The sequence below is a fragment of the Myotis davidii genome, unplaced genomic scaffold (assembly GCF_000327345.1).
Source record: "Myotis davidii unplaced genomic scaffold, ASM32734v1 scaffold546, whole genome shotgun sequence".
Classification (NCBI taxonomy): Eukaryota; Metazoa; Chordata; class Mammalia; order Chiroptera; family Vespertilionidae; genus Myotis; species Myotis davidii.
Window position 1 is genome coordinate 275,118 of NW_006297836.1, and position 10,674 is coordinate 285,791.

The 10,674-nt window shown below is 43.1% G+C and overlaps 1 protein-coding gene across 3 annotated transcripts in view; it reads right to left on the bottom strand.

Annotated features, from left to right (window-relative positions):
* Window positions 1–474: 474 nt before the first annotated feature.
* Window positions 475–10,674, bottom strand: part of F8 (coagulation factor VIII) — a 101,142-nt gene continuing 90,942 nt past the window's right edge. For all 3 annotated transcript variants that reach the window (XM_015570455.1, XM_006773689.2, XM_006773688.2), the window contains 4 exons: window positions 6,000–6,144; window positions 5,240–5,388; window positions 4,061–4,237; window positions 475–721 (listed from right to left, as the gene is read on the bottom strand). In XM_015570455.1, coding sequence (XP_015425941.1) covers window positions 566–721; window positions 4,061–4,237; window positions 5,240–5,388; window positions 6,000–6,144 — 627 coding nt within the window. In that variant the 3' untranslated portion in view covers window positions 475–565. The remainder of the gene's footprint in view (window positions 722–4,060; window positions 4,238–5,239; window positions 5,389–5,999; window positions 6,145–10,674) is intronic.

Below are 10,674 nucleotides of genomic sequence, written 5' to 3' on the forward strand. Positions count from 1 at the left end.
GTAGAAGGCAAGTCTGAGAGGCATGTTGGACTGGAGTTAGGGAACGCTCTGGGCCCAGGAAAGAGGGGCAAAGAGATCGGCAAGGGCTTTGCTTTAACCGGGATAGTCCAGGCCAAACTGGGATGGTTGGTTATGCTAGTGGTGCCATGTTAATAGCGGTGGGAGGGGCACTTAAGACAACCCTATGATTGGATACTATACAAACCATTGTATTTTACTACATTTTATGACGGGAATTCTATGTTATAGTGGTTTCATTGGATCAGGAGAATTTATGACGGTCTCAGAACTAGTCCCTTGAAAATGCCAAAGTTCTCATACTTTATTTCTGTTTTTCAAACATATTTTTATTGATTTCAGAGAGGAAGGGAGAAAGAGAGACAGAACACTAATGATGAGAGAGAATCATGGATCGGCTGCCTCCTCCACGCCCCACACTGGGGACCGAGCCCGCAACCCGGGCCTGTGCCCTGACTAGGAATCGAACTGTGACCTCCGGGTTCATAGGTCGACGCTCAACCATTGAGCCACGCCAGCAGGGCTCATACTGTATTTCTTGTCCTGCTCAGGACAGCTGCTGTGTCTCGCAGCCCAGAATCTCCAGCCTCAGGGCAATGTGGTTCACCCAGCTCCGGGGGTGAATTCTCAGGTAGCGTGTCAGGAGCGGTGGGTCTAGCGAATTCACCACAGGTGTGAGGGAGTCTTGATTTCCCTGAAAAACCTGAAAGAGGAATGACAGCATTTATTTGTTGTCCGGCAGGAAAAAAATTATGTTTCCCAACACGAGAAGTGAGTGTGACATCTAGAATTAAGGGCACTCAGCTTGCTGCTGTGGAGGCCTTCGTCTTTAGCTCCTGGACAGTGCCAACTCCTTTTATCATGAGAGCCTTTGTATAGGTGGTTTCCAGTGCTGAGAATGCTCTTACCCCTCCTGTTATCCCATTTTTATCCTTTGGGTCTTGGTTTAAATACTATGTCTTGCCCGGCCGGTGTGGTTCAGTGGTCGAGTGTTGACCTATGAACCAGAAGATGACAGTTTGATTCCCAGTCAAGGGCACATGCCTGGTTTGCAGGCTCGATCCCCAGTGGGGGACGTGCAGGAGGCAGCCGATCAATGATTCTCTCTCATCATTGTTGTTTCTCTCTCTCTCACCCTCACCCTTCCTCTTTGAAATCAATAAAAATATATTTACCAAATAAAACTAAGGTCATTCTTTTACATAACCACAGGATAACATTATTATACCCAACAAATGTATTATTGATATCACAATGTTATCTTCATATAGTTTTCTAATCCAGAATTTAGTAAAAGATCTCACATAGCATTTGTTTATCATATCTCTTTAATATAGAAGAGACTCCTACTCTCTGGTCTTTTTTTGACCTTCATGACATTGACTTTATTTATTTATTGACTTATTTGGATTTGGAAAATTTACTTTGGAAATTTGGGGCATTGGCACTTAAAAAAATATATATTTTTATTGATTTCAGAGAGAAAAAGAGAGGGAGAGAGAGATAGAAACATCAATGATGAGAGAGAATCATTGATCGGCTGCCTCCTGCATGCCCCACACTGGGGATCAAGGTCGCAACCCAGGCATGTGCCCTTGACCAGAATCAAACCTGGGACCCTTCAGTCCTCAGGCTGACACTCTATCCACTGAGCCAAACCAGCTAGGGCGGGGCATTGGTATTTTTAAAAACGTCCAGCACCATTGTGCTATAGAATGTCCTACATTCTAAATTTGTGAGACTGTTTTCTCGTTATTAGGTTTTGGTTAAACATTTTCAGTGCGAATACTAAGTAGGTGATGTGTACTTCCCATCACACCGCATCAGGGGACACATAATACCAGCTGGTCCCATTATTGACACAAGTTTGACCACTTGGTTAAAGTGGTGCCCACCAGCTCTCTGTGATAGAGGTAGCTATCTCCCTTTCCTGGCCAACAATGTGTGAAACGATGTAAATATTCAGTTCCCCATCAGGCTTTCAACCAGTGGTTTTGGCATCCCTTAAAGTTCCCTGCAAGCATTCAATAGCACGCTGATAGTTGCAAATTGATTTCCTAATTTTGTCATTTCTTCCACATTTTTATCGTATGGCAGAAGGCAGAGACACAAGATGAGTCAAACGTGCAATCACATGGAAGGCTTCTGTTTGGAAGTGGTGTATGTCATGTCTACCTACTACATTTCCATTTCATTCGTCAAAAGGAGTACTACTGCCAAGCCCAAAGTCAATGGAGTTTTCAAGGAAGGAGGGAATGGAAAAGCAAGGACAAACAATAATACCCTTTACCTCATCTGCCATTGTCTGTTCATTTAGAAATTCCTTATTTTTTCTCGTACAATAAGAGGTGGTTTTAGAAAAGGTTTTATAAAAGGTGGTTATAAAGGTGGTTTTATAAAAGGTTTGGGCGACCTATTACGTTTCTTAGTCCAGGAGTACCCCCTACTGTTGATAAAGTGAAGTGCACTCTATTTCTTACTAGATGGGCCAGTAAGGGGTTTGTTTCTTGTGATTTTGTGATTTGTTTTTGCTTTTACAGGACACTTAATTTTCACCATTTGAATTCTTTTTGTTCATCACAAAGCCTGAAAGATATGTAACCCCCTACACCAGAAACAAATGCCTTTTCAAATCTGCGGCCTCTAGCCACACATACTTTCAATCTCTTTTTATTTATTTATTTATTTTTAAAATATATTTTATTGAGTTTTTACAGAGAGGAAAGGAGAGAGATAGAGAGCTAGAAACATCGATGAGAGAGAAACATCGATCAGCTGCCCCCCGCACACTCCCCACTGGGGATGTGCCCGCAACCCAGGTACATGCCCTTGACCGGAATCGAACCTGGGACCCTTCATTCCGCAGGCCGACGCTCTATCCACTGAGCCAAACCGGTTTCGGCTCAATCTCTTTTTAAAGTGATTTTATGGACTTAAATGGGAACTAGACCATTGGCTCTCCTGGGTGTCCAGCTTTCGGATTCACCCTGTAGATCTGGGGACTTGTCAGCCTCCATAATCCTGTGAGCCAATTCCTTATAATGAATCTCTTTATACATACACTCCCATGTACATAGGCACACACATGCACATCCTATTGGTTCTGTTTCTCTGGAGAACCCTGACTACTACTTGTGTACGTGGAATCATACAATATTTGCCCTTTTATGTCTGGCCTATTTAACTCGGCATAATGTTTTCAAAGTTCATCCAGAATATCCTCCAGAGTGTATATTATCTATACCCTAAGTCTTTCATTCAGCCTTAAGAGGCCAGGGGATTCTTGGAGGAGATGATGTTTATCTGAGACTTTTAAAGGATGAGCAAGGTGACAGGGACAGTGGGAAATCCCTAGAAAAAAAAATGTTCCAGGTAGAAGAAATGGTATGTGTAAAAGCCTGTTGTCAGAAGGAACATGCAATTTTTAGGCACCTGGGAGTTTATTAGTCTGGGTGGAGCTTAGAGAGCAAAGGAGCAGGTGGCAAGAGTCTGTACTAGAGAGATTAGTAAGGGCCACATCATTCTTGGTGAAAAAGAAGATAAAAGACACCATACAGATGAATTATACATCCCCTCATAACTCATGAGATAGCAAGACTTTACTGGTACACTACGTCCTCTAATTAGCATAATTTATTGACGTATCTAGCAAATCAACATCAAGAAGGAAGACTGTCTGGGTCACTAAAGTTCAAGGTCAATGAGGCTTGGGAATCTAAGTTGCTGATGAGGGATACAGACACCATGAAGCCTTTGGGAAATACCTGTCATTCTTCTTTACCCCTCTGCTTCTTGTCACAATCCTGGATGACATGAAAATTCATGAGGAAAATCAACTTTGGGCTCTACTCTGCCCTTTTCTGGGGATTATACATCCTTGCCTAGAGTCACTGTGTCCTTCCCAAATGCTTTTCATGGTGTCCTATTACTACAGATACTCGGTGAAGTTTATCCTGTAAGTTTGTTCCTATATCAACCTTGCTGTGCTCTTAAATGTCAAGCTCTAGGTCAGGGTTGTGCCTTTCCTATGAGAGCAGCATACCTTTACTTTGCCATTCTGAAGACACGGAGTCCAGTTATGGCCATCTTGGCTGCTGGAGATGAGGAACTCCTTCACATACATGTTGGTAAGGAGAGATTTCGCACCCTGGGTGGTTATTCCTGTGACTTTCCTTGTCTTCCGGAAGTCCACTTGCAGCCACTCTTGTGGACTATTCACCTGAGGAATAAACTAGTTAGTTAGACTAGTTTCCCCTTGGTCAGGATTTGCTCCCAGAAATCCCGAATTCTTTCTTATTAAGCACATCACAGCACTTACACTCTGCGTTTTAATTGTCTCTTTGTCAGTCCCCCTTCTTAGACTCTGAGTAACTTGAGGGCTATCATTCTTCATGATTCATTTCAGTATCCCCAGGGTCAGCTATTGAATAGATACTTAGTAAATGTTTGATGGATGAATATATGAGCCATATAGAGATTGGCTATTTATTAAGTTTAGCCATGTGTTATATAACCTATTTTGTTTAAAGTAAGCCCCTAGTCTGGTTGGTGTGGCTCCGCGGTTGAGCACCAACCTATGAACCAGGAGGTCACGGTTCAATTCCCAGTCAGGGCAAATGCTTGGGTTGCGTGCTTGATCCTCAGTGTGGGGCGTGCAGGAGGCAGCCAATCAAGGGTTCTCTCTCATCATTGATGTGTCTCTCTCTTCCCCTCTGAAATCAATAAAAATATATTTAAAAATAAAATAAATTAAGCCCCTGAAGGAGCAGACACCATTAGCTCCATTCATCCCCAAAAGCTAGTCAATGGTTGAAAACTCACAGACTGAGTGGTTCTGGAAAAGAATTGTGCCCAATGAACTGTTCCATGACTGTGACCCTTTCCTTTGAGACGCTGAGAAATCTGCATAAAGAGCTAATTATTGATACTTCTCTCCGTGAAACTGGACTTCAGCTAGAATTCTATGACAGATATTAGCCTAGAACTGCATCTACAGATTCCGTTTCCAATTAGGGATCATTTCCCCCGATGAATGCTGTGTGTTTGACACCGCTAAATATCTGTGGGTTTTTCTGCCCACAGTCAACCTTCCTTGACACTCTTGGGGAACAACCAGGTGACATAAATACCTCTGTGGAAACAGTCAAGGGCTGTCTTCATTCTTTCCCAACCACTACTTCCCACGCAGCCGCAGTTGAATAGAACATTTGTTGCCTCTTACCCGGGGTCTCCAGGCATTAGTCCTCCCCTGGAGGTGAAGCCGGGCTTGTGAAGGAGACCAGGTGGCAAACACATTGTTTAAGTAGGAGGAGGCAGTAATCTGTGCATCTGCTATTGTTTTATTTTCCATTCCTAGTGGAATGCTGCAGCCTGAGGGAAACGAAAGGAGAATGTAATCGCAAGGACAAGATGCAGCCCTGGTCCCACTAGCCTGCCTCCGCTGGCACTTGAGGACTACTGTCATCATGACGTCATTTCCCAGGAATTAACTTTTGCATTGATTCTGTTATTGGTAACATGCCCCCCTTTTTTCTGGTCAGATCTCAGCTTTGACTTTGACTTATTTGCCTTGTTAATAGTACAGTAGGCTGCCCATGAGGAATCCCATGGTTAGAATGACCAAATCTTGCCCGGCTGGCATGGCTCAGTGGTTGGGCACTGACTTATGAACCAGGAGGTCACTGTTCGATTCCAGGTCAGGGTTGTGGGCTTGATCCCCAGTGTGGGGAGTGCAGGAGGCAGCCGATCAACGATTCTCTCTCATCATTGATGCTTTTCTCTCCCTCTCCCTCTCTGAAATCAATACAAATACATATTTTTAAAAAAGAATGACCAAGTCCTGGGTTTGCCCAGGACTCTGCTGGTTTTAGCATTAATAGTTCTATGTGCTGAGAAAACCCGCAGCCTCTGGAAAACTAGGACTATTAATTATTCTATTCATGGTTGGGAGATGGAAGGATATGGGATGACGTGGCACTTACTGTTTAAATCACAGCCCAGCAACTCCATGCGGAGAGTGCTGCGGATGCTGTAGTGTGTTGGGTGCAAACGGATGTACCGAGCAATAATTGGAGGGTTAAAAATATTGTGTTTTATTCCAGACGAATCCACATTGCCAAAGAAGACCTGTAGAGAGGGATTAGCACAGATACATGGAAAGTGAAGACAAAAAGCAATTCCTCCCAATCATATTTTCCTTTGTGCATTTCTCAAAAGCATCCAACATTCAAAACCATTTTGGCTAGACAGATGTCAGGATAGAGTTCAAGAAGGAGAAAAATGTCAGGAAGAGGAATGGAACAAGGGAAATTGGGTCTGGGCAGGTAAAGTAGTCTATTTTGGGCCCCATAAAAAGTTCATCAATGTTGAGGAAGCCAGCTAGGGCTTTGCTAATCCAGGGTGGGCCACAGACCGGTAGCATCAGCAGCACTTGGAAGCAATTAGAAATGTAATATCTTGGGCCTTATTCTAAATCTACTGAATCAGAACATAAAATTGGAGAAGCACTAACTTAGGGCAGAGTCAAGAGGACTGGGAATCGGCAGCTTACACACTGGTCCCAATGGTTTTCCAAGAATGTGGGCTCTGCAGTCAAATGCTCTAACCGATGTCACCCCAATAAATTTAACCCCTTCCCCGGCAGAAACGTGTATACTCGTTTTCACAAAATGTTCTTTTTCAGTCGTCGACGAGTATACTAAGAAAATATGGTAAAAAAAATATGGTTTATAGGAAGACGAGTTACAAACTGTTTTCATAACCAGCATCAAAAATACTATATAGAACCAAAATAAAAAAATTAGTCTGAAAAAGAAACGTTTTTAACAAAAAAATTATTGGGGAAGGGGTTAAAAAATACTCTGGGCTCTGTGTGCATGTGTGAACTGCTGGGCATTAATGAATGATTCCTTATGTGTGAATTTATGAGAAAAATGTTGATATCCAACATGTGAAATTTAGGACCTTGACATGTCTACATTCTAGAGAAAAGCACATGACATATTTAAGGGAAAAGGAACACAGTTTGAGAAGTATGGTACTAATGCCAATTCCAAAGGCCTAGAATTAAAACATGGTATACAGTGCAAAGAAAGTTGAAAATCATCTCTCATAAAATACCTGGCATTCTGTATCTACTTGAATACCCTGAAATAAGAATCAATGTGTTTGTTATACAAGATGGGGCAAAAATAGGTTAACAGTTGTTCATATGGGAAATAATACAATACTTAATAAATAATAATAATACAAGAATGAACTTTGTTTCATGTACTCAACTATAAACCTACTTTTGCCCCACCCTGAATCACACATCAGAGTTATAGTATTATGAAGAATTTTTAAAAATTGGATCTTCTCTCTTTTTTGATGAGCTTGATTAAAGGTTTATCAATCTTGCCCTAGCTGGTTTGGCTTAGTGGTAGATCATAGGCCTGTGGACTGAAGGGTCCTGGGTTCGATTCCGGTCAAGGGCACATACCTACTCCCCGGCCTGGGTCTTGGTAGTGGCTCATGCAGGAGGCAATCAATCGATGTATTTCTCTGACATCAATGTTTCTCTCTGTCTTTCCCTGTCTCTTCCACTCTCTCTAAGAATCAATGGAAAAATATCCTCAGGCGAGGATTAAGAAAAAAAAAGGTTTGTCAATCTTATCTTTTCAAAGAACCAACTTTTGGTTTCATTGATTTTTTTAGACTCTATTTTGTTTATTTCTGCTCTGATACTTATTTTTTCTTTTCTTCTACTCACTTTGGGCTTTGATTGTTCTTTTTCTAGTTTCTTTTAGTTTCTTTAAGTGTTAAGTTAGAATGTTTATTTGAAAATTTTCTTGCTTTTTCAGGTAGGCCTGTAATGCTATGAATTTTCTTCTTAGGAATGTTTTCACTGCGTCCCATAAATATTAGGTTGTTGTGTTCCTGTTTTCATTTGTTTCAAGGTATCTTTTGATTTCTTCCTTTATCTCATTGTTAACCCATTCATTGTTTGGTAACATGCTATTAAGCCTCCAGGTGCTTGTGTTTTTCATATTTTTCTTGTGATTGATTTCTAGTTTCATACCGTTATGGTCAGAGAAGATGTTGCTATGATTTCAATCTTCTTAAACTTATTGAGACTTGTTTTGTGTCCTAAAATGTGGTCTATCCTGGAAAGTGTTCCGTGTGCACTTTGAAAAGAATGTATATTCTGCTGCTTTGTGGTGAAATGCTTTGAAGATATCAAGTAAATCCATCTGATCTAATGCGTCACTTAAGGCAGTTGTTTCCTTGTTGACTTTCTGTCTGGAAGCTCTATCCATTGATGTGAATGGGATGTTGAAGTCCCATACTATGATTGTATTATTGCCAGCATCTCCATTTATGTCCATCAAGATTTGCTTTATGTATTTAGGTGCTCCTATGTTGGATGAATAAATGTTTACAAGAGTTATATCCTCTTGTTGAATTGATCCCTTTATTATTATGTAGTTTCCTTCTTTGTCTTATTATAACTGTTTGGGCATGTTTCTTTGTCTACCCATTTTTGGCTGCCTCTGTATTTGTTTCTGTGTTAGTTAGATATGCTGTGTTTCCCAGTCTTGCTATAAGGGCCTTATGTGGTTGGTGTCCTATGAGGCTCAATAGCACAGTCTTCCTGATCACCCAAGCAAGGTGCTACAGGAATGTCCCTTCTATGGGTTATGTAAGCCTTCCTATTGTAATTGAGTCTTGATTGCTGTTGGCCTATCTGTGCATGGGGTCAACCCATAGGCTGGCTGACTGTGGAGACTGAACATGACTATAGTGCATGAGCTGCTGTGCGGGTGCTGGTTCGCCTCAGCAGGGCCTGGTGCCTGTTGACATCTCCCTTTGGATGTGCCACTTGTGCAGCTAATTCAATCCTGCTCTGATGTTGTTTGAAGCAGATGTATTTGTTCTGGGGGCTCTTGGGAGGACTCTGGTGCAGGTCAATGCCAGATGCTGCCTGTGACTGGCCTTGGGCAACCTGTTTGGAAGTACAGTTTGTGGCTGTCTCTAATGGGCCTTGGTGTGCATAGGAAGGACCAAGCTGTAAACCGTGGCTGGCTTCCACCAGGGGGCAGGTCAGTAAAAGGTCCAAGGCATCTGAGATCTGCCTCTGCCTTCCTCTACCTCCCGCAGCCTGTTTGGCTCAGTCACTGAAAGTGTCTCTGGTGGTACTAGAGTTTCATGGGGAAGGGACTCAGTGAGTCACCAGGTAGGGGAAGGTAGTGTTCACCAGACCGATACAGGTTCAATCTTGGTGTCAGTGTTGGGTCTGTGGCCACTCAGCAAATGTCCCAGGGTATACCAAGTCTAGTTGCCATCCTCCAGGTGCCCACTGACCTTTGTGGAAGGGCAGGGTCTCACAAAATTGTCAGGGTGAGGCCAGCAGAGTTTATAAGGCCCAAACGGGCCAAGATTTGGCCCTGTGAAGGGAGGGCTCAATACGAATCAGATGTGTGAGGGGAAAATGGCCCCTGTCCTTGAGCCACACAACTCATTGTGTTCCAGATTCTGCCAGGAGTTCAAGCTCAGCCAGGCAGGGCTGCTGAGAGTTGGGAGGGTGGGGCCAGTGGATCTCCCATGATGGGGAGCATCAGTCAGGCTTGGGGGAAGGCTCTGTCTCCAGAGCCACGAAACTCAATCAGTGACACTGTCTGAGCCTCCCCGGATCTCTACATCCCTTCCCAGGTAGTTGATTCCTCAGCAGAGAGTGAGCTCTGCAGGGTGAGGTGACAGTGAGTCCAGAGGGTAGGGCTAGTGCATTCTCCCAGGCTGATGCTGTAAGGGAGTACTCCATTCAAGAAAGATGACTTCTATGGTATGGGAGAGGGACTCAGCACAGGGATCCTGGTGGCTATCCCTTCAGCTCTCTCCCAAGAGCCACAAACCCCTGCCTCTCCCCACGTGACTCTAGTCTGCTCTGCCCTCCCATCACCAGAGCCCAGGGTGTGTGGTTGTGGATGAGATTTTTGTGTGCTGGCCTTTTAAGAGGGTGCCTGGGTTTCTAGCAGGTTCCTGCTAATTCCTGGCAGTCAGAATTCCCACTGATTTTCACAGCCAGAAGCCATGTGGGATATTTTCCTGGCTCTGGTGCTGTGGGCTGAGAAGCCCAGTGTGGGGTTGACACCTCTCACTCCTCAGGGAGAAAATTTGCTGCTGAGATAGCCCTCCAGATTCTCAGGCCTGCCCCATGAGAACAGGGCCAGCCCTTTTCGAGTATCTGTGCTTCCTACCAGTCTTGATGTGGCTTCTTCTATAAATCCTTGGTTATAAGACTTCTGTTCAGCTAGTCTTTGGTTGGTTACTCGGGTTAACTGTTCTATATCTTAGTTGTAATTCCAGTTTGGTTTTTGGAGGAGGTGAGTATACACCTACTCTGACACCATCTTGGATCTCTCCTCTAGAAAATATTTAAAGAAAGACTAATGCCAATATTTTCCAAACTCTTCCAAAAGACAGAAAAGGAGAGAAAACTTCCCAACTTATCCTACAAGGTCAGCATTACCTTGACACCCAATCCTGATATATATACCACAAGAAAAAAATTACAGACCAATATTCTTTACCAATATGGATGCAAAATCCTCATAAGAATTATAGCAAAATGAATCCAAGAGTATAGTATAAACATTCCATTTCATGTCCAGGTAGAGA